Raw genomic sequence first — 27,083 nt, 5'->3', positions numbered from 1 at the left:
TATATATTATATATATATATATATATCTTGACTAAGCTTACTAATGATTTATACAGACAGATAATAGAAAAATATCACTCTAATAAAAAATATTTCTTCGCTAACTTATCAGATTTAAATGTGGTTATCTACTCCACCAGTATAGTAATACTGCTGAAAATTAAAAGGATACTAAATAAATAGCACAGTTCAAATATATTAGAATTTTAACAGAAAATCTTTCTAAAATGTAATAGTATTGTAGTCAGGAATGTAATAGCATTGTACTCCTTTTTTCCAGAAATCTGACCAATCAGAGTGGATTAAAGTATTTGGGGTTCCCGCACCCTAATAGCATTGCACTGCAATGTCATTACCCCTCTGGTGTAGTCGATATTTGACGGTGATTGCTGAGCACGGGAGCTTCTAACAAGAGCTTTATCCCCAAAGCCCGGCCATCTAGCTGAGCTAACCTAGACCAGTACTGTAGCAGATTATGGCAGAGAACCACGGTCGTTTATGACTGGTCTCGTGTTATGTGGCTAAAAATTCATCCATTATCAACAGAGTCAACGCAACATCCTCTTATCTGACCGAGCCAGCTACGCATGGACTTCAATGCCTGAAGCAAGAATTTTACCAAATTAGAAGCAATGCAGGTCATGTATGTAGACGTTGATAATATAGATACTGTAAAAGCACGGACAATCATAGCTGAAAGCCGCATGATAATGCGATTGACGAGCACAGCCTCCCGGGCCTAAGTTGAGCAGTATCTACCAAGGCAGAACACCGCGGCAACACTCTCTGTGCCCAACGGACAGGCCTTCAATGACTGGGATACGTATTCCGTCTCGAGCACACAGTACCAGCCAGTATGTTACCCACCATTACCCTCTGTTTACCATGACTACCGAGCAAGAAACCCTAGCTACCCTTTTTTGGGCGTGCTGGTCACCATTGCCTAGGAACTCATACTCATTAGACCCAAGTCAACGAGACAAAGATAATTCAAATGGCTAATTGATCACCTTCCAAATCGGGCTGGGTCCCTCGATCACGAGGAACGGAACCAACCAACGAGTTCCCCCGAGTCATGAGACAGTTGGCTGTCTCCGCACTCCCATTTCCTAAAAAACACGGAATACCCTGATAATTCACAGAGGAGGATGAAGATCAACTCAGTCTCAACTTTGGTGGTTGCCATCTGTTGCCACCTGTTGCTTGCCGGGCAATCCACTTTGCTGGCATTCCGATCGTTCCATTGTTGCACTCTAGCCGCTCGCGTTCTAGATCTTTTATGACAATAGGGTAAATAAATTAAAATTCCTGGTTCTTGTATACCGGGACTTCCATTGCGAACTTCCACGGCCGTCCTGGATCGGCGGATTGCCAAGACCGCCATGTCCCCGGTTCGGGCGTCTCTCGAGTTTGATTGGTCAATGTGAACCAAGCCAGACCGTCGCCAAGACTAAAGCAAGACTGGCCAAGAAGCTTTCGCGGGGCCTGGAAACTCTCCCCGTGCGTGTGTGTGGAGATTCTCTCCACGGGGAAGCGTCGCGTCTCGTACAATGCAGAGGTCAATTGACTTTGAACGTATCGCAACCGAATGATGCAAGAAATGGATGGTAGTTTTGTATCCGCGAAATGCACCGCATTATGGGGCGACGGAATGGATGCATTTAGTGGTGCATTTAGGTCCCAAGAGATCATTATGTCGGTTTACTGTTCAATACCTGCCATCTACTTGGCCCCAAATTGGTTTTGTGTCCGGAGCAGGCTCCACACAATTTCCCTGGTCGCTTCGCTCTGAAAAGCCTGGATGGTTTCTAGGGGCAAGGTCCATTGGAGGGGCCCTTACGCGATTGCCACGCTCCCACGAAACTACCCCACTGTGCCCTTTCCCGTTTTCTCTTTGGAAGGTTTGGAGTGTGTCATTCAACCCCACACGGACTGTCTTGGCGACCAGGCCGACTCTGCCCAGTCCGGGCTTAGATTGCGTTTCGGGTGGTAGTTAACCCCCGCCAAGTCCATGATTTGATTGCCGGCAGGCTAGCACAGCCGGCCCCCAAGTGCTTAGCACTGTTATCCCTCTGCAAACACCGTTGCAGTCCTTAATATCTTATTATACATGGGAAGGACCTATCCCATCTTTGTTGGATAATCATGAATTCGATAACTCCTTAAGCGACGGCAATATTCTTCAAATGTTCCCCCAATGGAAAGGGAGCTGCGTCGTCAGCCATCTCGGTAGGTTTGTTCGCGTCCTCTGGCAGCATTCTCTATGGAAACGACACTGGGAACATGAGATTAGCTAATGAAGATACGAAGCATTCAGAGTTGGCTCTGGAGGATGTTGAAACGGCCTAGTCAGCCAAACGGTCCCCACAATGCAGTTAGCAGCACCGATATCGAAGCACCGGCGAGTTTCTTCGGGGAAACTCAAACTCTCACCCCGCAAGTTGACCAACGGCAGCATTGGGCCAAATGAACTAGTAATTCTGGTATTTTTAAAACTTCTTAAAGCCATGTAGGTTCGTGTCTCAGGCACAAGTACTACTGTAGGACGGCAAATTTCTCCTCGGGAAATCGAAGCCGGCAACGGCTTAACAAGAATGCTAAATCGTTAAAATGGCTGCTGTATCTGATCAGTATATTCCCTTTCCTTATCAGTGTTTTTATTATTAAGGTTGGGTGGCGAAGTCTTGATCTCGTCAAAAGCGCGAGTTGGGTTGGGTTTCCCCGCTTGACCCAGAGCCCGCCAAGATAAATAGAATGGGGTGCAGACGCAGTTATTACAGCGAGCATACACGCCGAATACCCAGTCGCCAAAATTTTACCTACACCGCGAATCACGTCGAGTTCCGGCCTCATCCGGCTTCAGCGTGCGAATTGGACGGTGTAACGTCGATAATTTGCCCTACTTCTAGACTAGCTTCTGCCACTACCTTCAACAGCTGCCAGGGAATCATCCTGGACCGCATTTTTTTTAGACCTAACCCTGCCGGTATCTGCACACGGCCAACTTTAACTAGCTTATCCCGCGTCCGGTCTGCCGTAGACATTCGTACCATTCTTCGAGACCCAAATGAGATAAATCAAGTCACTCTTAATGTAGTTTGTCACGAATTGTTACTGCCTTTCTGACTGTGAATAAGCTCCATGCTATATCCTACACCGCACCACATGGCAGCGGCCTAAGGTCGCTGCGAACGCGACTGGGACAATTTTGTGAATTACCGTCTGTATTACTACGTCTGTCGTTTCGGTCATATGTGCTCATGGGTCCCTGGCGGGTTAGTAGGTACCCGTACGGCGTCCCGAAAAGCATTATGAGGAAGTCTCCGCACCAACAACTTCCGGAGAAATATCGGTGCTTTACCCAGCTTCCTCACGCGGAGCAAGCCCGAAGAAGGGCCCAAACAAAGCGGGATTGAACACGGTTAGCCGAGAACTCAGTCTGGCTCTACAGAAGCCTAGCAAGTGGGGCCCCGAAGTAGGTACGAGAGAGATTACGACGCAGTTAGACCCTTCGCCACCTCTCCCCCCGGGGAAGTACCGTCGCTGCGAGATTAATCGCGCATAGGGTGCCGAGACACCCCGTGGAGAAGGGTTGTCTGGTCCGGGGCAATGGGCTGCTGGCGATACAGGACGAATTACGTATTATTGCCTCGCGGACATATTGGCGCTCTCCGCAAGAATGAATTGGAGCTGATGTGGAATGGACTAACGCGGGATTCTTTGCAAGAACGTCATACTCAAGATCCCCTTTGCTAATCTTAATCTTTGCTTTTCTCTAGGCCTAGCGATTTTCGAGAACCTTGAATAAGGCCGAGAAACGCCCAGACGTTTTGACCCCATGGGGAGGCACACTCATATCTAAAGTTATCGCTTAGTATTTCTCAAATGCTTCGAGTAGTCTTACCATTACATATTGTGGCAGAGTACTTAGTATGCTACCAGTTCCGACCGGGCAGTCTTCGGAGAAAATCACACGGGCCCCAGTCAACCCCGGTCCTGCTGAGCCGTCCGACTTGGCAATTGGGTGTGAGCCCGTAAACTTTGCCCATGCACGTTCCTTCCGAGCGGGGGGGGGGGGGGGGCATGGAAGTTTCTTTGCTAAATGGACTCAGAGTATTGGGGGTGTCGCTCATTTACTACTCAATCGAGTTAGGCATTTTGGGCCTTGAGGGTTTCCGGGAGCTCGGTATATCTTACGACCCTACTTCTGTTAGCTGTTCAAGGACCCTTAACGTCGAGCCTTCCACGCTCGCTGCGATTAAAAGAACCTTTTCTCCATGGCGTGGGTTGGAATTTATAGTCGTTAGGCGCGTTGCGTTTCTTATTCACGTAGCCCCATAATAATACAAACCTGATACACATTGATGCAACCGCGTTTTTTCCAGAAGAGAAAGAAAAGACTTCATTATCGGATACTCTGGGGACTTGTGGGGTCGAGGAAGTGGGGTCTGGGGCATGGAGGTCGGGGATTGGAGAGAGGTACAATGGTACGGAGTACAATAATCCGCAGACAAACTTCTCGGCGAAACAGGCATTATATAGAGGGCATTGGGGTCGTCTGACATTTTTTTTTTCCACCCTGACCACACATAATCCTTTCATCATCTTGATTCGACAGACTCGAAATGAGCGATAACTATGAGGAAAAGCCTGATGCCATTGGCAAAGAGTTCAGCGATGAACTCACGCCCGAGGAGCGTGAGCACGAGATCGAAGCACGCAATCTGCAAAGCAATCAGTATCTCGACAACGAAACACTGTATGACCGGATAGCGTTCGCGCAGATACCAGTGCACATGAAGAGCCCTCGCATGCTAGTTATCACACTGGGCGTGTTCGCAGCGTTCAGCGGCATGCTGAGTGGGTTAGACCAGTCGGTGATCTCGGGCGCGCTGCCTGGTATCCGCAAGCATTTCATCGCGTCAGGCGAGTGGGCGAGCATGGACGACCCGAAACTGGCGACCGACATTTCACTGATTTCTTCACTGATGCCGCTGGGCGCAATGGCCGGCGCGCTCATCATGACGCCGCTGAACTTCTACTTTGGACGCCGCAACTCGATTATCATCTCGTGTTTGTGGTACACACTGGGCAGTGGACTGTGTGCAGGCTCCCGTAGTGTGGGGATGCTGTTTGCGGGCCGATTCATTCTGGGCATCGGTATCGGAATCGAAGGCGGCTGTGTTGGTATCTACATCTCCGAGTGTGTGCCGCCAGAGGTGCGTGGCAACCTGGTGTCGGTATATCAGCTGATGATCGCATTCGGAGAGATCATCGGATACGCCGCCGGCGGCGTTTTCTTTGACATCCCGTCAGGCAGCTGGCGCTGGATGCTGGGCTCGTCTCTCTTGTTTTCGACGATCCTCCTGGTTGGGATGGCCTTCCTGCCAGAATCACCGCGCTGGCTGGCATCCAAGGGCAAGTACGGGCGCGCGTGGCGGGTGTGGAAGTCGCTGCGCGACATGGCCGACCCAAAAAGCCTGGACGAGTACCTTGCGATGGAACTTACAGTCAAACATGAGGTCGACCAGTCCTCGAACGAGAAATGGCATCAGAGGTATCTGGAGGTGTGCAGGACGCCGCGCAACCGACGAGCGCTTGTATATGCCACGGCTATGATATTTTTCGGGCAGATGACGGGCATCAATGCGGTGATGTATAATATGTCAAACTTGATGGCCAAGATGAACTTTGATGACCGCGAGTCAGTGCTGATGTCGATGGTGGGCGGTGGCGCGTTGTTCCTGGGAACAATTCCTGCTGTGTTCACGATGGACAAGTTTGGGCGCCGGGTGTGGGCGCAAAACATCCTGATGTTCATCGTGGGTCTGGCGCTGGTGGGCGTCGGCTACCTATACACGAACAATGGTGTTGATTATTTCAATGAGCATAAGGCAACGGCCTTGGGGTTGTTTTTCTCCGGTCTGGTGCTGTACATGGCGTTCTTCGGGGCATATTCGTGCCTGACCTGGGTAGTGCCAGCAGAGAGCTTTGGTTTTAGCACCCGCAGCCAGGGCATGGCGATCTGCTCTGTATTCCTTTATCTGTGGTCATTCATTGTGACATACAACTTCGAAGGGATGCAGAAAGCGATGACCTACACCGGCCTGACAATCGGTTTCTTCGGCGGCTTGGCCGCGCTAGGCTTCTTTTACCAGCTGTTCTTTATGCCCGAGACCAAAGACAAAACATTGGAGGAGATCGACGAGTTGTTTCTAATGCCGACAAGTAAGCTGGTTGCGCTGAACACAAGCAATCTGCTTAAGCCCTTCCGGCGGCGATACCGGCCAGAGCAGGTCGACAACTATAACCCCTAAATAGTTGTTCTTTTCACCTATCAGACCAACGTTCATGGTACCAATAAAGAGCGACAAGGTTACTCAAGTTGAATGTAATGAAATCATGAGGACTAATACATCGCTGCCATTGCATAACACATGTTGTTCCAATCAAAGAGGAAGCAACAGCGTAGAGCGAGATTCTGCATATCTGATAAACATGTTTTCCACCTACTACCTTCCATGCGAAGCCTATCATCTGATCATGATTTGACTTCTGATTCTCTTGTTTTATAAACCTGATATAAAAAGTATTAACGCTCACAGTCTCAACAGCAAGTTTGGCTGGTCCCTGATAAAAGGCTCAACGCTGTTTCTGTAGCCGCTCTTCACCCGCAGGCCTCTTGTGAAGCGGAATGCCTAACTAAATAGTTGTTCGGTATGAGCGGCAACCAATCAACCGATCACAGTGATGGCCATGGTATGTTCATCGAAATTGGCAACAGAACATATGATAGACTGAGGAGTTTATGCTGGTACAAAATAATAAGAATGTCCGAAAGGGCAAAACTGATCGAATAAACAAGTCGGCACACAGTTCACGTGGGGCAACGGATCAGGTCGCGATTGAAATAATAAATCACGGTTGAAACGGCTCTTATTGCATTTCAACTGTAAAACACAACCGATTGCACAGGTTCAGCCAAGGGACGTGTCCTGGATTGCATCATGCACGAAACACATCACGGCTATCTGCTGCATGCAACTTGTTGAGCGCGGACATTTTCTCTTGATGATGCGGAAGGGGTAAAGCGGCTTTGTCCAGAATTGAAGGATGTGCGTATCTTACGTGGTGGGGAGCTTTTGAAGAAGAAGAGTGGGATTACGTTGAGGATGCTTCTTACTCATACTGGTTTGTCAATCTCATCTACACCGCGAAAACTACCTAATAGTTGCAGGAGTTGTGAAGGGAAGGATGCTGATAGTGATAGCGCAGCTGGCTTCGGATACTTGTTTTCGAATCACGCCTTACGGGACTACGGTCGACAAGCAGGTCATGACGAGTTCTCGGGCTGTTTTATGGACTTCATGCAACCGTTGGTTAAGGAGCCGGGGGAAGTGTTCGAGTATGGTGCACTTCTTTTTTTATCTTCTTTACTTCTTTCTTCTTGACCTGTTGTGCACTGCAAGATATATACACTTTCTATCGTCCTGCACGTCCCTAACGATATCATTCAGATCAACATGGACTGGGCTGGTATCGTCCTCGAACGGCTGGCAGGCCAGAGACTGGACGACTAATATGGAAGAGGAATCTTTTCGTCCGCTTAGATTAACTAATGCTTCAATGATTCTATCGATGGAAATGAAGGCTAAGTTGGAATACATGCATCAACGAACGCCTGATGGTAGGATCACGATGAGGGATCACCTACTCCACAGGGGTTGACGGTGATACAGACAGAAACAGATATTAAATCATTCTTTCATAGTGGTGGCGCTGAATGCTTCTATACTGCTTCGGACTACGCTCGTATGTTACTTCTTATCCCTCCTTTTTCGCTTAGATTTGCCCATGCGCAGCATGCCTTCCTACCTACCTTGCCTGTCGTCAGGGAAGTGAAGAATACGAATAAGCTGATGCTCCTGTGATTTGTCCATTAACAGAAGAATGCGAGCTATATGGTAGGTCTGCATTGTTTCAGCACACATCAGGGTAGTATATAAAGTGGCATCGAGGGTTTCAGTATAGGCACTCATGCCCGATGTTAGACCCGACAGGTCTATAGTTCTCCCGGCACATCCTGCAAAGTTGGGAGGCAGGTAGCTGTTCCATGTCTGCAACTGGACTTCCAATCTCTTCCACCTTTCAAGTAGGTCCTGGGTCGCCCCAATTCGTGCGCTGTGGCCTGGTCGCCGGGGTTCAAGCTATCGCCGGAGGTGAGAAAGTTTAAGAATTTTCCAACGATTCAGACAAGGGCGTTGCTGCATATGTCCGCTTCAAGCGACGTATGATCTGTGTTAAATTCATTCCCGGGAGGATGTGATAATAGCAGTCTGTGGGTGTCTATGGAGAGGCCGAAATATCGCCAAAGTTCGAAATTGAAAAGATCTAACCGAGTCTGGGTCTCACTAATGACTATGTCTAGTCAGCAAAGAGCAGGGAACGGAGTAGTGAGGAAGGTTAAGGTGGATGTCATGACACTCACAAGCAGATCTGGCAACCTTGCCGTGCAAGACTCCAGAAGACGGAACGGTAAATTTGAAGGAATGTGCTTGTATTGGCCGTGAGGCTGGAATACAGGAGAGGCATAGCGCTGAAATGGGCCCTCCATTCCATGCTGGGAGTCCCAATCAACTCACAGACACAAGAGTATTGCGGTAACCAAGAATACCCTCCTGTTGGCTCGCGGAAGCAGCTAGTCAACCCTTACGTCTTGGGAGACAATAGCTCTCTTCAAGTCAATAAAAGAATTGTCGTAGAACTTTAGAACCCCCAACCGATTTCCTCGGAAATCCATCGGAAATAGCTATTCTTCACCTGAGGCGGTTGAAACCAGGCCTGTTCCCACTTGAGGTACGACATAAATGCTTGGCGGCCAAAGAGCATATTGAGGCTGATAACATCGGTCCCATCGCCGCCATCACAGGCGCTTTAATCGAGAAGTGCGCGCTCGAGTCGAAGAACTCCATCCTAGCCATACGTTTTGAGGGATTTAAATGCAGTTTGTAACGGGATTACCATTGCGCGGGAGATTTCGTGAAGTAATGTAGTAGCTGTGTGATGAGAACACCGGTTCCCCCTTCTGCGGTGTTCCCACCAGCTGGGGAAGCTTGATCACGTTCTGTAACTGGGACGGACGTATATTTGGCCAACTTATGTTCATCTGTAATGGAGGGACTGCGCAAGGCAGAAGAATGGGCTGTTGCATCGTCTAATGAACTGGTTCCAGTGTCCACGAAGGGGCTGGACACTTCGACAAATGTGACTATACCGTGTCAACTCCGGCCCTTTTTTTTAAGCGGGGGGATACCAGGATGTGGAGCAACTTACGACGGGATGGTGGTACCTTGATCCAAGTATGCTCCGACCGAAAGAGCGGATACTCATCAGAGGGCCAACGTTGCTGTTGGCCAAACTTCCTAGTCTCCTTTTGGCCATCTTGACTGTCAAAGTGGCGAAAGATGGGACTGGACGTGAATGTGCAACCACGGGTTGTTCCAGCACATGGCCCGCAGACAGGTTTAATTTCATCACACTAGACCTTGCACTGCCCACAAGTGACACTGTGAGAGTATTAGGAGATGAATAAAATTAAATTTTTATATTCTGTGTATAAAGTACTATTAAATAATACTAGTTTCAGACTTATTAGATATTATTTGACTGTTGTCCCATTGTGAAGATTTTCCTACTAGAATAGATTTTCTTCCCTCCACACATGTGCAAATACTCAGATTGGGAGACTGATGGGTGGATATAGTACTACCTAGGTTCCTTGAAGCTATGTATACTAGGATTCCGCATTAACATCTTTGACTCTTTCTTCATTATGTTTCTCGTCTGCTCAAACTTGAACTTGCGTTTGAAGTCATATGATACGCGACATGGCAGGATAATCCCATTTGTACCACCCACATCAAAAATGGATAGTGATCACTGAACGAAGCTGCTGTCTATGACAACATCCGTAGACACGCCGCTCAGCTTCTCGCCAAGTGCTTTCGCAACTGCCGCTGCCCCAGCCTTGGTAAAGGCTTTGGTCGCGGCACTTGAACTCCAGTACTTGGTAACCTCATTGATACGAGCCGTCACGAAATCCTGAAGGTTCCCTTGCATTTGCTCGAAGAAGTCTTTCGAGTAAGTTATCCATGCGTCTTCGAACGAGGAGGCTGTGATGCCGTTAACATTGGGGTTATTTTGCGCAGCTTGGTCGAGGGCCCCCATGGCTGCCTTGATTACTTTATAGCCATACTCCAAAGAATCTTGTACCTGTTGCAGTATGTCAGATCCCATGATAAACAAGAAAACTAAAGTAAATAGATTGGACTTACATCGGCACTGTTCAGGTATCCTGGCAGAGTATCGTAAAGCTGCAAGCAATAAGGAGTCAATATTAAGCGGAGATATTTAACAGCGCGCGGAATGACTCACACGATTGATCATGTCGACTTTTCCTTGTGCACTCTCCGCACTGAATCTCTTTGGCGAGATAATGTTGTCGAACAATTGCCAGGCCTATGTTTGCAGTGTTAGAGAGATATACAATTTAGCTCATGGTGCATACGTACAGCGGCTTTGAGCCCGTTCGTCGGAGCGTCCAAGATTTGAAGATTGCTAATATCAGCGGTACTTCCCAATGCATTAGCAATAGCCTCTACAGGGGTATCTCCAGTCAGGCCAGTAGGTTGTGTGACTCCTAGCTGGGCCCAAGTCTGGAAAAAGTAGCCATTCTGAGAGAAGACTTGGGTCCAGTCATAGTTCGATGCGGCTCCCGGAGCAGCCGCACCACTAGAAAGCTTCCCAGAAAGCATGCACGTGGCAAATTGAGCTGGGGTTTGAAGTTCGGTAACATGTTCGACCATGTAATTGGTGCCCAGGATTCGCTTTCCAAGAGTTATTGGCAGTCCATTACAGATGGCAGTCTTTGCGCCAGACTTGACCACCCCGTAGAACTGCCGCGTGGCAGACAGGGTTCCAACACTGGGATAATTTTTCGCTTTGAAGGTGCTGATAGTTTTCTTGTTTTGGCAAATTTTGGGTTTGCGAGCGCGCGGGAACAGACCACCAAATATTTCATCAGAATCCTCCTCTGTCGCATTGCCTATTGACCATAACAGCTCGCGGAACTCTTTACTATGTAACTTTGGCACTGTGTAGCAGTCATCTCTTTCACAGAGTTGCGGGAGGTCATAGTCTTCGTTACCTTGAGTGGCTAATACGGAACGTTTTGTAGTTAAATCTCTGACTTTCTCATATATACCACCGCTTCATTACATCTGGACTTCCAGTGTTAGGGAGTATGAAGCAGTCATCTTCGTACCAATACAGCTTAATGAAGTCTGCTGGATTTCCATCAGAGTCAAGCTTGTCAGAGTATACGTAGTCGGTATCTGCAGCTGAGCAGAAATTAGGAGGGTTGATCGTCGGATCAGTTTAAAGGCATATTAATGGAAACTCCTTGGCACGGTTTTGTGGGCCTAAAGCTACCTGGTTGAAGGTATCACAGCTAAATTGAAAAATCATTAGCGTTAATAAAATACAGTAAGGTTGGGAATATGGAGTTCACCAGAAGTAACTTGCTGTGTTGTGCCAGCATGGATATGTGGACTCATGATTGATGTAACTCTCAGCTATGATCTGTTTACCGGCAGGACAAGCTGTATTGCAAGTGAACGGAGCGAGAATTGTATGGGCACGAGTCGTCCTATAGTAGATCAGTATTCGAATTCTTCTAAAGGATAACCCTGATCAAAATTGAATCATACCATGAGCAGTTCTGATAAGGAACGGGGTCTGTACAGCACAAACTTTTCATCCCTAGAAAAAGGCGTTAGCAGAACTCCAGTTATTTCCGTACTGGATCGCGAAAGAATCCTGATTTTACTGTTATAGCAGACTGACTCTCTATCTTGCTCATCTATGCTATCTGTTAAGTACTCAGGATAATCTGAAGCACAACCAGCATGATTGTCACCTTTTACACAGTCTGGTGCAGAGCCTGACCATTCTATTTCGACTCTGTTAGTGGACTATTGGAATGCAATGTCGCATAAATCCCTCTTCTTGAAGGCTTAAGCAGGACTTGTAACTTACTGTACTGTCCAACTGCTGCATCGGATGACGTCGAAGTACAGCATAACGATTTATGGTTGAACCAACAGCTATGGCCCGTGGCAGATTGATCGGTTGCGACTTGAACTTCTTCCTTTGAGCAGGAATGGCTACGGCATAGGGGAGCCGAGCCTTGCTAAATTGAATAGTTAGCATATGCAACTGCTCGAAACACTGACATTTACATTGCAGGGAACTCGGATCGAAATAACGTACCCAGTGACAATTCGGAACGTGATCCGTGGGGCAACAGTAATTGCGCTTCTGGCCATTGAAGCATCCTGAGTAGATCACCACATTTGAAGCTGACTTTCCTTTCCTGTTAGTTGCGGGAGTAGTGCCGGAAGGATAGTCTTCATTACATCCTTTCTAAACACACTATGAAAGCGATGAAACCTGAGGAGTTTGACCTCTGAAAAAACTCTTCTTGATAAGGCCGTTTATTTCTAAAAGCTTTTAACTCACTGATCCATTATTAGTATCTGTAAAAACTGCTTATACTATAGTACTGCCAAGGCACTTGCTATTAGCATAATCTTTCTTTATCTTAATTATTATCTTATTATTATATAAAACCTACTGATCTATATCCTATGTAACAATGTTAACAGCAGTATCCTTATTAAGAACTGAAGTTATACCGCCTTCAGTAATTATAATAAGAATTTCCGAGTCTATCAAAGTTCCAAAGGATGCCGAGTAGTTACTTAAATTATTACTACTGTTAAATAGACAGCCAGCTACTATACACGACAGATTAGTAAAAATAAAGCTTCGGCTGTAAAAGCCAAGTCTAAGATTAATCTTTGAAGGAGATATATTATTACGCTAAAAGAAATCTATTATCTAGTTAATTTCAGTCAGATTAATATATGCATATATATACAGACTAATATATAAATCTATTGAATCCCATGTTCCATAGAGATTATAGATCATGATATTAAACCAGTTGACGGTCTTTTCGATCGTGACAATATTAAAGTTTTGTATATACTAATAACTAGACGGACCAGTGATTGATAATCTATAGTTATAGCCTGTTAAGCCGAGTGCAGTTTTCAGATTTTATAAGAATATTAGATAATTCTTGAGATCAGCAGCTTTGCTAGATCTTTCTAAAGTAACAGAATACTCCCAGTCAATGTTAGTATTATCAAAGCTATAAGTTGTCATGAATGACAGCAAGGATTTGAAAAATGCTGTTTAGGCTGATGTCAAAGCCGCAAGGTCCAAAAAAGTGGTGGCTGTCGGCTGGTCTGCATCATTCATCAACCATCCACCTAGCAAGAAGTCAGCAATGGAAATTCCCTTGCACTATTCACAGTTCCGTACCGATGCTTATCCATGTCTCAAGGCCCGTATTGTCCTCTTTGGTACCGGTGAAGCGAGAATAAAGACCCATGTCGCTCTCGCTCATAGGGGCCACCTCGAATGTGTCGGGATTTATGTAGGCAAACGCAAAGTTGAGATGAGTGTAAGCACCAGCGGGGAGTGCTTCGGGGACCACTGTAGTATTGAAGAATTTGTTAGCAATCGTATTGATTCAAAAACTTGAGTCAATTAAGACCCAACCGTCATTGGAAAATCAAAGCGAGTGAGAACTTACTGGCATCACAAACCCGGCTGATTGACCATCCTTCATAGTATCTAATTTGTATCTTAGCATTAAAATAAAGTCAACACTATAGTCAGAAGCGTGATAACTTACCCAATTGATCTTCCATCCACTGAACTCCCACTGCAGGAGGGTTTCTCGACGGTCTTGTTTCCGCAGAAATCAGAGGTAGTTCCTAATGATGACAATCCGGATTAGCAAGATCACGGCCAAGAAGTTTGATTTGGCAGTTTTGGTGACTTACCACAGAACCCATACTTCGAACAGCAGACATTAAGGGGGCATTTTTCTGCCGTGCTCCGTTCCGATCCCCAGCCAGGGTCGCACTCAGACTTCGCATCACAACTAGAAGTGCAGTTTCCGGTGCCGCAAAAGTCAGGTCCTAGTCCACTTTTAAACATTTGTTATTGCTTGCGACCTGAGATGGAATAACTGGCACTATCACTTACCAGACGCCAGAGTTACCGCAACATCCTATTGTGCAGGCTTTCGTTAGGGAGCTTGGGATATCAGCTATAATCCTTCGGGCGCATATGGATGCAGGAAGATTGAAAATACCAGGTATAGTCGTCGGTCGATGGAATGGTCCCTTGGGAATACGAGGGAGGCAGAGAACTGAGAAGACTTAGGACCCAGACGGCCCAAAACGTAGACCACATCCTATACTTGGACAGGTCTATAATCGAGTTTTAATCAGGGCAAGGTAGAAAGAAGTCGATATTTTATCTCTCAAAGTTCAGGGACTGGACCTCGCCAACGATAAAATCTCCCGAAGCGACTCGGCATCTCGGCAGACTCATACATTGTACAAATATTTTCAATTCGGGGGAATATCGGTTCCAGCACGATTATTTGAAAATACGAAAACCCCTTTTCATACAATACCCGACATGCACCTATGCCATTCTATCTCACGCTTAAGTCCGCGTCTTTCAGCCTAAGAAGCTCTTCCCGAGGGCGTTATCTGGCCCTGGGGTCTGAGGGGTATGTGACCGGCTAAAGCGCTTGCACTGGATTACCCCTGCTAGTGGCTGCGAACTAGACCCAAAACATTATTGATCAGTAGCATTAAGGGGTCCAGGTGTGGATAGATTCTGTTTTCAAGTTTCAATGTTAGGGCGAAATTTTACCGACAGGTTCACGAGCTCTATGCGCATGACCAACGCTTAGCCTCCGGAATCAAGCCTTGCGTTTGGATCCGCATTGGAGCGGACCATCCACACATATCCTCGAGTGCGATAGGCTATCTGAACACCACGGATATCCCGGATAGAGGAGGTTACATCGGCCCTGCATCTCTTGCTCCGCAGCCAATAAGATTAAGATTCAGGTACAGCATGATCCGATGCGCATATGAGACTGGTATCTGTCGATTGTGCAGGCTTGTCCAAGCTCATTGGTGAATATTCAGGAAAATCTAACATCTCCGCTTGGTAGACTCGGTTTTTCAATACAGTCTTGATACAGGATTCACTTTCTGCCATGCAAGGCTGCCGAGATGCCGGGAACGAGAGGAAATGATGCTTTCCGAATTGTTTTCCTAGTTCTGAAATATCGCTATAACTAGGAGGCTTGCAGATAGGAGTGAACCAGATGAGGGGCCGTAGTTGCGATCTGATTCAAGTCTAGAAGTCGGACTTGCCTCTTCTCAAGGCCCAGAGACCTTTACCCATCGCAAATCCATTCCTTCGCTAGATCTACGGGCCATCATGAAGTCTTTCGGCTTGGTCCTTTTGGCAGCATTTTTTACCCTCTGTCGGGCACAGTTTCAAGTTCTAGATGCTGAGACCATTGCAAACAGCACTTCTGTGACATTTTCTGATGCTTGCCTAACTGCTTTGCAGGGCACTGTGAACTGCAACAGCAGCTTGGTGAATATTGCCGCCGCAGATGATGTTTATGGCATTAACAATAATACATACGCCTACCTTTGCACCGATAGCTGTGGTTCATCTCTGGAATTATAACACAATACCGTCTCATCTGCTTGTGCTGGCCAGGATGAGGTTTGGAGTGGATATCCGGCGACATATTTAGGAGATGTGTACTGGGCGAGCTACAATCTGTCTTGTTTGGCAGATCCCACCTCCTGGGCGTCATGCATTGGTGAGTCGAGATTCCTGCTTAAGCCCTTTTATCGGAGGTAATCTCGCGCTATCAGACTCAATAATTGTCGATCATAGACTACTTCAACACTCTTTCGAGCAACTATACAGACGATATATCTGCAATCTCATTACCATCCTCTGTTGCATGCTCCCCATGCGTTCTAGAGTTATACCAGTTTCTCCAAAAGACGCCATATTCATACTACGATTCCGAGATGGCATCCGATTGGTCTTCTATACAAAGTCTTTGCAACGTCAGTCATCCAACAGACGTCCCAAAGAATCCCACCAATGTCACTGATATTGCCGGATTTGCGCCTGCAAGCTATACTTCGCCAACTTGTTTGTCAGAAGCGACGTACACGGTTATTTCAGGGGATAATTGCATTGCTATTTCGCAAGCGCAAAATGTTTCCACTGGGACACTTATATCACTCAATAACTTGCTCCCCGATTGTTCTAACCTTGACGGTAACCCAACCCAACCACTCAGCGCACGGCCACATATGTCGCTCCAAATAGTATGCTTCTGAGCTAACAATGCCATGACAGCTGGCGCTTCATTGTGCCTTCCGCAAATGTGCGAGGTTTACACTGTTCAGTCTGGAGATACTTGTGAAAGTATCTATAATGAAGCAGGCATCATTTTTGTCCAATTAACTTCCTGGAACCCGACTATCAACAGTTACTGTTCTAACCTGATAGCTGGATAAGCCGTTTGTGTCAGGCAGGCAGGAGTCACATGGACTGGGACAACCATTCCCGGTGCTTTAGCCACTTAGACCGGCGTGTATGCTACTACCACCGTTGCCGCTCCAAGTAACCTGGCTTATGGGACCACAACCGACTGCGGCCATTATTATATTGTGTAAAATGGAGACGACTGCAGCCTCGTCATGCTCAATAATATCATCACAGTCAGTCTGTTTGAGGCGATCAACCCATCAATCAATGCTGGATGTACCAACTTGGTTCCTGGGTTGGCTTATTGTGTGCGTCCAGTGGCAAACTGGAACAGCACCAACGCGACTACAACTACGACGGCTTCCTATGTTACTGCGCCGGCACCAACACCTTCTGGCACCACATCTGATTGCTACGAGTGGTATGTGATTGTCAGTGGAGACTACTGTGCTCTTCTAGAGAGTAAGTATGGAATTACTTTTACGCAGTTGCTGGCCTGGAACTCGAATTTAAATTCGACGTGTGGAAATCTCATTCTGGGAGATGCATACTGTGTGGATGGACCAAGAAATGTGTCATGTACCAGCGGGATTGCTTCTGCGACGGCGGTTTCGACGGCGCTGAATCTTTGAATTGCGGTCGCTGCACTCCTTCTGCTCACGCAGAATTCTAATTTAGCAAGCACTTCAGTATTCCAAAGGCTGTGGGTTGTCTTCTTCCTTACCATTGACTTGAAGAACTAGGTGCACAAATATTGCCGAGTAGGGAGCTGAGATCGATAACTTCGATAATATGCAAATCAATAATCAAATAGTAGATGGAGAAAGTCTCCAGTACTCATCAGGTCCAATACTTGATAATCACGAATCTGGTTTGTGCACCGCTAAGTAAAATAGTGCAAACTACTATATAGAGGGTCCAATCGGAGCATGCTATATATTCCCGAGGCACGAGGCGTTGAAAAATGAAACGAAAAACCAGCTTGTAAACCCAGACCCTAGAACCGAAACCAGGAAAGGAAATTGAATCTGAAAAGGTCACTCGGGCCGACCGGAGATTACTTTTCACTAGGCTCCAGTATTACTCCAAGTTTATGCCTCGCGACCAGTCCTAGGCCACTCTTAATAAAAGAATCGGGAGCCTAGGTTGCTATAGTTACGCTAAGCTTTCAAAAGTTCATACAAGCTTTCTTACCGAGTGGGTCCTTACCGGGCCCCGTCCCCGCCTTTGTTCAATATCGCAACCTTTCTCCTCAAAATTCCTTCTTTTCCTCACCCATATGCCTTGTCACAGCTTTTCCCTCTCCAACCCAAGACATTACATATCAAAGGCTTCAAGTATATTCGCCGAAGATGTTTTCTTTACCACCCGGATGGACTGAAGAGCGACTTCGAACCATAACCGAGGATGACTTGCGTCAAATACCGGAAGAGGTAAGCTTATGATCACCTTCGAACTTTATGGAACCCTCCATTGAATTGTACTAACCATCTCTCACCAACACAGCGAATCCGCCAAATTGATTTAAATTTGATCCCCTTCGACAATGTTCGAGCTCGCACAATCATCTCATTTGCGAAATTGTTCGAGGAACAAAGATTAAGTCGCGCGAGAAAGGGCATGCCCCCTGCCCCTCCAAAAGATATATTCAAAATACCCGATGATGCAGTCGTCCAGGTCGTGGAAGAGAATGGATTCGATGACTTCGGTTTCATTACTTTCCGAACAGATTACTCAGATGATGAAAGCTGGGATAAATGGGATGCAGAGTATGATCGCCTAATAGATTTGTCGATAGAAAGGTCCGCTGGCGGTCAGAAGATCATGGATAAATGCTTGATGCCTCGCTTTGAGGATCCGGAATTACATGGTGCTACGCATCAGCAGATACAACAGTAAGATCAACCTCGAAATTTCAATGTTGTCAATGCAGATCACTGATACAAGCCAGATCATACTATGGGTACATAGAAAACGAGGGCTTAGCACCGGGATTAGATGTGGGCCTATGTCTGGTTGCTGATACTGCCGCTGTAGAGTCCATGAACAGTGACCTGCCATGGGTTTACGCGTTGGACATGAATTTTGATCATTCGAGTGAAGTAGAAGAGGGGGGATATTCAGGGTATTTCAGAGTTGCTGTGGTCTCGGTGATCCCAGAACTTTATCCCATCCTTACAGCTATGCCACCTGCGGAGCTTTGGTCTCAGGGTGATGAGATATGGCAGTCAATCGTTTAGTCAGAAACTGTTGATATTGTAAATTAAAAAGGACCATTTGGTCAATATAGCATTTAGATAATAATACATGCTTTGTCCTTGTTCTCCTATGAGTGCATTATGATGGTTTCTCATGGGGATTAAACTTACTCATAGCATAGAAGTAATTCCTTAGTCGGGGCTAGTACGGCCCATTGGGATGGGTCAAATCAATAGGCAACTCCATCCATCCCGGCTCATCAAATGCGACGTGCGCATTATCGTGAAGCGTCTGTGTCCAGAGGACCTCCAATTTCACCCAAAATAATTTCTCTGGACGCTTCAGCACAATTTCTGGCACGACCACTCTCACACTGGGAGTCTCTTGTCGTAAGAAAAGGCCTCCAGGGCAAGGAGAAAAGGTAGATGATTGGGCGATCCCAGATCCACAAGACCCACAACCCATTTTTAGCTTGGCCAAGGCTCCCATAAAGCCAGACCAAAAACCTGCAGCTTAAAAGAGTGCATTTTTCATTTCGCCCAGTCACTATGCAGACTCAATCATGTAAGACACGCTGTTCTTTACGTCGGGCAGGGACCCTTTTAGAAACCTCGCAATCCAGAAGGGACAATCAGAAAATCATAAGGAGGAAATACTACACGCTGTTTAAAAAAAAATTCGTGTCCTCCCAAGAGTGTGAAAGCAGATGTTTATTTGATATTCTCATGAGGAGAAGTGGATTGATATATACACTCGCATCAAAGTCCCCGGACCGGCCCCTTCGGCACAAAGCTTGGCAGGGTTAACGTAACTCCCGGCCGCATCGACCACCCAATACACCGCCCAACATGTTTCTACATGCAACCACTCTTTCTATCAAAGGCAGTGCATTAGCAATGAGTCGTACAATGACGTTTCAGGGCGGTGTGGTAGGGGTGGCCGGCGCGGGCGGGTGGCCGATGCGGCCGGGAGTTACGTTACATTCCAACATATTTCTGAATTGCATACGTGGTCACATGACTCTACACGTCACTACTGTAGTCCAGTCCTTAGTCAACTTATAGAGCACTTCCATTGGATAAACTCCAATCATTTAGGATGAATAGACATTAGGTCATTGCAGACGCTTTTGTCTTTCTTAGCTCTAGACTCTATTCGAGGTGTGCAGATGATGACCTCGCTTCATCATAATATCCCGACATGAATATTGCGAGGGGGAAGAGAAAGGGCCTTCAGCTCCGCCCACCGTGGAAGCCGGGCGATCCATGGGCAGATCGTAGTGGAACTGTTACACCGTCGATCGACTGGGGAAGGCAGGCCTCTCTGATATTGAAGAGTTGATGTTGCCAATGATGCCTGAGCACCATGTACAGGTAAACTCTCAACACACCAAGCATCTTTCATACCTCAGTCTTAATCAGGATTTCAATGTAGTTTCGACCGAATGATGAGAGGCGGCGGAAAGAGAATGACGCACATGGCGGCATGGCCAGTCGGTGACTTCATCATGAGTAGTTAGTCAACTGCTCCTACGGCCTCTTAAGACCCGCAACATACAACAAATGCATGTATTTTTATCTCGTTGCGGAGCTATACCCTCAGGTGACTCCAGTTGACCAAAATGCAAGCTGTCAAGAACACTATTGCCGAAAACTTCGGCGGTCCTTCTCACAAACTCGCGGAAGAGAAGTTCGATCTAGATGATGTGCCCGACTTGAGCGGTAAAGTAGCGGTGGTCACAGGAGGTACAGAAGGTAACTTGCTACACTTTCTCCGAGCCCGCCAACTTCCCGCACGCCTGCAATTGGAAGTTAACTATAATATCTACAACAGGTATCGGCTTCGGCGTTACCCATACCCTTCTCTCCAAAGGCATTTCCAAGCTTTTCGTGACTTCGCTCCGCAAGGAGGTCGCCGATGATGCCCTCTCTGCTACTGAGGAGGAGTTCGGTCCCGAGACACGCCAGCGCTTCATCTGGATCCAATGTGACCTGTCGGACTGGGAGCAGACTGCTAAAGTGGCAGCTGAGATTGCTTCGCAGACGGACCGCATCGACATCCTTGTCAATAATGCCGCCCGGGGCGTCATGACACGCCAGCTGGCTCCTACCAACGGGATTGACCTGCACATGGCAGCCAACCACATGGGTCACGTTGTGCTGACCTCGCACCTGCTCCCAACGCTGAAGAAGACCGCCGACGCTGGAGACACTGTTCGTATTGTCAACGTCTCCTCCAATGTAGAAGGAAGCACGCCCAAGGATACGGAGTTCGCGTCTGTGGAGGAGTTGAATCGCGAATATAGCCCCACAGAGCTGTATGGTCGGTCCAAATTGGCTGTGCTCCTATATGCTAAGTGGCTCAACGCCCACCTCCGACCCACACACCCCAATATCATTGTTAATGCAACTCATCCGGGGGTCGTCGATACGGCGCAGACAAATGTCCATATCCATGAGGCCCATCCCGTGCTTGGGTATGGCCTGTCCGCCGGCTTAAAGCCGTTTCGGAAGACCCAGTTCCAAGGGGCCGTGTCCACCATGTATGCCGCGACCATGGCGACCGAAGGTGGACAGTTCATTAATCCACCACGAATCGTGGAAAGAGGCAGTGATAAGGCCAATGACATGGAGTTAGCGGACAGGCTGATGAAGTTGACAGCTGAGGTGGTGGAGAAGAAAACACGGCCGCACAGTAGCGCCAAGGGTTGTCCGTTTACCGAGGACTAGATTAGAGTCCAATAATTCCCGCGATTATTTGGCGGTTTACGTCTTGCCTGCTCAATTTTGTAGCCTGAATTGGTATCAACACACCGCCATCTCGGGTTTGGTACACGAGGTCGGCCAGAGGTCTTTTCTGAGCGACAGTGATGTCGACGAAAGTACTCCGACTCGTGTTAATCTTGTGGATCTTTCATCTTATTTCTATTCACCATACTGCATATTCTAGTTGTCGACTTCTGCCGTGAAAATGACCTTGACAGAATGGTAAAACAATGCTCATAAGGCGTCCACGTGTTAGAGAGAGGAGGTCGCATCTCAAACTTATGACATAACCTCCATGAAAATACATTCGGAGCAATATGTTGCTTCACAGCTTGTCCTGATGATCGTCTGACCCGATCAGATCAATTATTATTATTGTTATACCGTGCTACCACATCCGCCAGGCCGGCCTGGATTCTTTCCATGAATAGTCAGTATAATAAAATAGTCTAATACGGTTCAGAAGGAGTATCTTGCTTATTTGAATATTTACTAAAGGGTAAAGATGAAGATGCCGGGGTCTAGGTAAATTATCTAAAGAGAGACATGCATCATTATTACGTATATGAAACTGTTTCTTATCAACCCAGACACTGCGCAGCAAGTATCGAGAGATCAGCAGTCAGCTTAGGCGTCCCATATCGCTACTCAAGGGAGGCACCAGATGGGCCGGTAGTCGGCCTTACATATTAGAACGGCTATTTTTAGCTACGGGGCATCCAATCACCTAAACAGGAATTTATCAAAGATAGATATAAAAAGCCTTCTTCGCCTTGTCCTAATTTCACGATAATATTTCACCATACCCTTTAGGCACCATTATCGTCACTAAATCAAACATTTTCCTTCACAGCTTTAAATATGAGATTTAGCCAACCCCTCCTAGCCATGTGCGGCATCATTGCCTCGGCTGCGTCCACAACCACTTCGTTTCCTGCCAACTTTACTTTACTATCCACTCTTGATAACTCAGTACTTACCACGGATGGTTGGGGTATCTATGACAGCACCCTAGAAACTATATTGACGTGTAAGCTTCTACTTTTTCCTCCCTTACCAACTACCTATCTATTACACACACCTATTGATAACGCGCCAAACTGATAATTATAGTATCTCCCTATAAGGACGACACCATCGGATACGGGCCCTACGGCCAGGCACTGGCTGTGCTAGCCGATGAGACCTCGTTTGCATGGATCATTCAACTTCAGGCAGAGCCTGAGGCTATCGACACGGTGACTGGGTGGGGGGTCTCGGATGATGGGTTCCTTATGCTGAACGGAGAGCAGCTGTGGGCATTTAATGAGAGCGCCGCGGAGCCAAGGAGGCTGTATTGGGCTGGTAAGGGAAATGAGCAGGGCATGGTCAGTACACAGCTATTGGTGCAAAGTGTTTGACTGAGACAGGGCTTGGTGCTTACTACTATACTTGGAGGAATTCCACCCAATACTTGAATGCGCGAGCACTACCATGGGCATAGACGCTTCGTAACAAAATCTTTATACGTAACAATATATGAACGACTAATGTAGAAGTAAAGAGACTATAATGTAGAAGATGCTTATACAATTAGTCCTTTCACAGTGCTATATCACGCCTAGTCCACTGCGAGTGTGATGGTGAGCCGTTGTGATAGCCTTGTGAAACTCATCTTAGTGTTACTGGAGGAATACGGAGGTTTCCATCACCCATGTGTCTGGGATTGTTTCGCAACCCTACTTGTACCGACGGCATCTCTGTTTCCTTCGGAGTGGCAATAATCTGTTGGTACACTATGTCTGTCACAAGCAACTGATAACCTTGTGGTGAAATGTTGGGGTATGGAATCTGCATCTGCACCGAAGTGTTATAGAATTCTCAAGATGTAGGTGATTTTGGAAGATGAGGCGAATCAGTATGCAAAGGGTCTTGTTGACACTACGGTCAAAGAGGATGTGTGGACAGTCATCTCGGATTGATCGATGCCTTCAACTACTCAACATAGCAACGATAGCCATTCAGGATAGCCTTTTCCGTAAGACATTCTGTCATTCGAGATATATTAGTCTGCGCTCGCTGACAACCCTCATCGGTCCTCGTTTGAATTCAAGCAATCTCATTTCAAGGCTGGCTCCATATGATCCGTCTAAATGATAGCCCTGTACAAGCTGCTGAATGCTTCCAATCTTTCTGACATAAGCCCAGGCGCGTGTTGATGGTCTCCAGTCGGGCAGAACAGAGTCATCGTGCTAAAGTATGCGCGGCCTCACTGTATTTTCCACGGTTCAATGCATCGAATTCCGCCCTTGCATCACATATCCAATTTGATATTGTAACACTCTACCCTGAGATGCTTGGTTCTGCGCTAAATCTCAGTGATTGGTCCAGGAAATGCAACCAGCGGGGAATGTTAAATGCCGTGTCCAACTTCCCGAATTTCCGAACACGGCAATCAGTTCCGTACCCGATCATCCGAGATAACAACGATCGCTCGGGCTCGTCGGGTGGTAAGCCGAGGAAAGTGCCCGAGGATGTTTCCTGGACCACTATGATGCATTTACATAAACTCGGATTTATCGGGTAAGCTGCGAGTTAATTTATAGGCCTGGTAATAAGCTGTGTGAGAGCCACATTAACCTAGCCTCCCTGTTATCTCGTGAGTGATACGCAGGTACCGCCTACTCGTTTTCCTCCAACAAAGCTATTTCTTCTACTCACCGGCGACATCTACCAACCGTCAAAAAAACTACTACATACCGCAAATCTCACTTTATCATGCAAGCAGCCAATCGTCTACAGAAGGCGCTCAATGAGGGCCACTCGGCCTATGGAGCATGGCAAATGCTCCCAGGGGCAAACCTTACCCGTGCTATCTGTCGATCGGCAAGCAATATAGATTGGCTGCTCGTCGACTTGGAGCACGGGAATATTTCCGATGATTCGATGCATGATATCGTTGCTGCCGCTGCTGCATGCGGCGTGTCCCCAGTTGTACAGGTCATCGAAGGGCAGCAATGGATGATCAAACGCGCACTTGATTCTGGAGCGCACGGTATCCTAGTCCCTGTACTAGAGTCAGTGCAAGATGCAAGAAATATAGTGAAGTACTCCAAGTTTCCGCCTTTGGGTACCCGAGGGTTTGAACCCCTTCTCGCGGTAGAAAAGTTTGCCCAGCAGCATCCACATGGCGGTGGCGTAAGACAACTTACTGGCCGCGAATATCTCGAGCAAGCAAACACTTCGCTTGTCATCGCTGTCCAGATTGAGACAAGATCAGCTCTCGACCAGGTGAAAGAAATCGCTGCAGTGCCGGGGATCGATGTGTTATTTATCGGGCCGTTTGACCTGGGCGTCAGCATTGGTCATCCTATTGTCAATGGCCGCATGGACGAAGTCCTTATCGATAGCATAATATCCGTACACGAGGCTGCACAGAGTGCAGGTAAAAGAGCAGGTATCTACTGTGACAGCGGCCAGGATGCTAAAGAGTGGGCAGACAGGGGCTTCCTGATGAACAGCGCCGTGACCGATCTCATTGGCCTTCAACAGGTGATGAGCCAGGAATTCGAGGCGGCCAGGTAGCGGCCGCGAACACCCTTTCAGATATAATATATACTACATTATTGTGTTCCGCCCAGGTATTCAGTACCACCTGTCGGTTGTCTTAGTGTTCACTGTAGATATTCATCATCCAATGTTATGATCAGTGGCGCCTCCGCCTTCAAACCCACATGACCAATGCCCAGGCGTAGCTATTGAAACAGCTTCGACATAGCTGCTAGGCAGAATGAACTAGTCGGACTGGAATACTATGTCGAGGCATTCATGTAGGCTAGTCACGTGCTGCGCTCGGACCGCCCATAAAGTATCTCTTCATGTTGCTTTGTTTTGCTCTTCTAGATAGCTTAATTCAACTTATTCTTTTACTTCTGTTTATTTATTTTATTATTACTTTTATTACTGCTTCTGTAGAGTATTTCTCAAGAAGTTATGAATTCAGTCTCTACACTATAAAGCTATTTAAATCTTATTATAGCTAGTTATTATTACTAGATAAGATATTCTACAGAATACTGGTCTTGGCAAGTTTAATAAATCTAATAGAATTATATATTTATACCAAGAAATATATCTTATCTGTTCATTTATTTATTTATATTAAATACACTGAATAACCAGTATAGCATACAAAATTAGATATAGAATTTTATTTAAAAATCTTTTTCTAGAGAGAGAAATAGTTATTAAAACTATTTTATAAATAAATAAACTTTCTAAATAGATATCTGATAGTATCCCAGGACTGCTGAACTTACTAGAAAAATATATAAATTAAATAAAATAAGATTTTTAAATATATTAAATATTTAAGAATATCAACTTATTAAACTTGATTAATAAGGATCTGGCTAGACCTGCTGAAGATCATGAAAAATATAAGATTTAATATATTTATTTAACAGTTATACAGTCATGATTAACTCAGAATATATTAGATAAAATACTAGATCTGTTTGCGGACTTTGCTAATATAAAAGAATTAATAAATAATATATATAAAATACTTTAAAGAATTGTTCTAGAAGATAGTATTATATTTTATTAAAATATTATATATAATCTTATTAAATCAAGGAGATCTGAGTATATTATAATAATTAAATATATTAATAACTTCTAAATAAACTATGTCCTTGCTAAGATTTTATAATATAAAATATTTATTTTTATAGCTATACTCTTATTTCTTTAAAAGATACAGAGTAACGTGCCTGCATGAGTTATTTATATAAAGAATAAAATACCAGAGAATATGGATACTATATATAATAATAATAATTTCTATACTATCTGCTGGAATACAAGGGAATAGTATAGTAAATTCAGTAGAATAAAAATAGTAATTACTATGTAAAAAGATTAAAGCTTATTATAAAAGCCAAAAAATATTAAAGAAAAGTAGAAGAAGGCTATATATCCTGTAAAAAGTATTTTTTATAAAGAATATATTATTAGAATAAAAGAAATAATATCTGAGTGTATTAATAGAGTCTATAATTATTATAAATATTTTAACTACTGATAACTGAACAAAGTATTAGTATATTAATATAATCTTATATCTAAGATTATAATAATTATATATTCTAGATATCTAGTTTTTCAAGATTCAGAACAACTAACGCGGAGAAGGAAAATCAGATTAAAACTTAAAAAATAATTTTAAAATTATAGAATTTATATCTATAAAACAGATAATAAAAATATTTATTTTGTTGGCTGGAAATCAGGAATCCTTACTAACTAAAGTAATCATCTCTTGACTACCCAACTCAGCTGAGAATCCCATACAAATTTTATGTGAATCCCAGCTAAGATGGATAACATAAAGATGAATCATTTTTCACATGAAGTCTCGTATTATTGATATCATTCTGATTATTCGATTATTTGATTCTTTATTCACTGTTCCTTACCCCACTTGCTTACCCCGCTTTCTTTGTCTAATGATCAAACTGATGATTCATGATTCTGATCTAGAATCATTCACTGAAAATGATAAATAAGGTCTTTCATCCCCCAGCTCAAGCAGGCAAGCAAGCTGAATTCATT

At 45.6% G+C, this 27,083-nt stretch overlaps 10 protein-coding genes across 10 annotated transcripts; 8 read left to right on the top strand and 2 right to left on the bottom strand.

Annotated features, from left to right (window-relative positions):
- Positions 1-4,483: 4,483 nt before the first annotated feature.
- BO87DRAFT_243302 (fructose symporter) lies at positions 4,484-6,324 on the top strand. Its single transcript, XM_025618856.1, has one exon. It carries the CDS (start codon positions 4,626-4,628, stop codon positions 6,315-6,317), a length of 1,692 nt encoding a protein of 563 aa, XP_025473623.1. The 5' UTR covers positions 4,484-4,625; the 3' UTR covers positions 6,318-6,324.
- A 571-nt stretch (positions 6,325-6,895) lies between these two features.
- Positions 6,896-7,799, top strand: BO87DRAFT_243316 (uncharacterized protein). Its single transcript, XM_025618857.1, has one exon. It carries the CDS (start codon positions 7,255-7,257, stop codon positions 7,726-7,728), a length of 474 nt encoding a protein of 157 aa, XP_025473622.1. The 5' UTR covers positions 6,896-7,254; the 3' UTR covers positions 7,729-7,799.
- Positions 7,800-9,871: 2,072 nt separating this feature from the next.
- Positions 9,872-12,587, bottom strand: BO87DRAFT_453714 (uncharacterized protein; the record flags this gene model as incomplete). Its single annotated transcript, XM_025628544.1, has 12 exons — positions 9,872-10,272; positions 10,335-10,373; positions 10,435-10,518; positions 10,572-11,215; positions 11,324-11,345; positions 11,491-11,509; positions 11,649-11,707; positions 11,769-11,820; positions 11,905-12,032; positions 12,097-12,246; positions 12,331-12,433; positions 12,580-12,587. 12 exons carry the CDS (start codon positions 12,585-12,587, stop codon positions 9,937-9,939), a joined length of 1,644 nt encoding a protein of 547 aa, XP_025473621.1. The 3' UTR covers positions 9,872-9,936.
- A 22-nt stretch (positions 12,588-12,609) lies between these two features.
- BO87DRAFT_411464 (glycoside hydrolase) lies at positions 12,610-14,467 on the bottom strand (the record flags this gene model as incomplete). The annotated part of the gene is made up of 11 exons (XM_025626447.1): positions 14,291-14,467; positions 14,182-14,232; positions 13,977-14,122; positions 13,826-13,907; positions 13,724-13,764; positions 13,450-13,623; positions 13,243-13,316; positions 13,001-13,110; positions 12,822-12,907; positions 12,715-12,788; positions 12,610-12,672 (listed from the first exon to the last, which is right to left on the bottom strand). Exons 1-11 carry the CDS (start codon positions 14,389-14,391, stop codon positions 12,610-12,612), a joined length of 1,002 nt encoding a protein of 333 aa, XP_025473620.1. The 5' UTR covers positions 14,392-14,467.
- Positions 14,468-15,441: 974 nt separating this feature from the next.
- On the top strand, positions 15,442-17,156 carry BO87DRAFT_411463 (LysM domain protein; the record flags this gene model as incomplete). The annotated part of the gene is made up of 5 exons (XM_025626446.1): positions 15,442-15,679; positions 15,770-15,838; positions 16,006-16,361; positions 16,443-16,530; positions 16,720-17,156. The coding sequence occupies 5 exons, from the start codon at positions 15,442-15,444 to the stop codon at positions 17,154-17,156; spliced, it is 1,188 nt and encodes a 395-aa protein (XP_025473619.1).
- A 661-nt stretch (positions 17,157-17,817) lies between these two features.
- BO87DRAFT_347303 (uncharacterized protein) lies at positions 17,818-18,764 on the top strand (the record flags this gene model as incomplete). Its single annotated transcript, XM_025620933.1, has 3 exons — positions 17,818-17,957; positions 18,031-18,419; positions 18,476-18,764. Exons 1-3 carry the CDS (start codon positions 17,877-17,879, stop codon positions 18,762-18,764), a joined length of 759 nt encoding a protein of 252 aa, XP_025473618.1. The 5' UTR covers positions 17,818-17,876.
- A 1,554-nt stretch (positions 18,765-20,318) lies between these two features.
- Positions 20,319-21,704, top strand: BO87DRAFT_243254 (retinol dehydrogenase 12). Its single transcript, XM_025618855.1, has 2 exons — positions 20,319-20,477; positions 20,557-21,704. The coding sequence occupies exons 1-2, from the start codon at positions 20,345-20,347 to the stop codon at positions 21,450-21,452; spliced, it is 1,029 nt and encodes a 342-aa protein (XP_025473617.1). The 5' UTR covers positions 20,319-20,344; the 3' UTR covers positions 21,453-21,704.
- A 591-nt stretch (positions 21,705-22,295) lies between these two features.
- On the top strand, positions 22,296-22,967 carry BO87DRAFT_381520 (uncharacterized protein). Its single transcript, XM_025624553.1, has 2 exons — positions 22,296-22,518; positions 22,602-22,967. Exons 1-2 carry the CDS (start codon positions 22,377-22,379, stop codon positions 22,886-22,888), a joined length of 429 nt encoding a protein of 142 aa, XP_025473616.1. The 5' UTR covers positions 22,296-22,376; the 3' UTR covers positions 22,889-22,967.
- A 1,119-nt stretch (positions 22,968-24,086) lies between these two features.
- On the top strand, positions 24,087-25,063 carry BO87DRAFT_381519 (HpcH/HpaI aldolase family protein). The gene has a single exon (XM_025624552.1). The coding sequence runs from the start codon at positions 24,246-24,248 to the stop codon at positions 25,050-25,052; it is 807 nt and encodes a 268-aa protein (XP_025473615.1). The 5' UTR covers positions 24,087-24,245; the 3' UTR covers positions 25,053-25,063.
- Positions 25,064-26,787: 1,724 nt separating this feature from the next.
- On the top strand, positions 26,788-27,073 carry BO87DRAFT_243242 (uncharacterized protein). Its single transcript, XM_025618854.1, has one exon. It carries the CDS (start codon positions 26,879-26,881, stop codon positions 27,035-27,037), a length of 159 nt encoding a protein of 52 aa, XP_025473614.1. The 5' UTR covers positions 26,788-26,878; the 3' UTR covers positions 27,038-27,073.
- The last annotated feature ends 10 nt before the right edge of the window (positions 27,074-27,083 follow it).

The sequence above is a fragment of the Aspergillus neoniger genome (assembly GCF_003184625.1).
Source record: "Aspergillus neoniger CBS 115656 unplaced genomic scaffold BO87scaffold_97, whole genome shotgun sequence".
In the NCBI taxonomy this organism is placed as follows: Eukaryota; Fungi; Ascomycota; class Eurotiomycetes; order Eurotiales; family Aspergillaceae; genus Aspergillus; species Aspergillus neoniger.
Note: the sequence above shows the minus strand (reverse complement) of the source record. Positions and strands in the feature narration are given on the sequence as shown.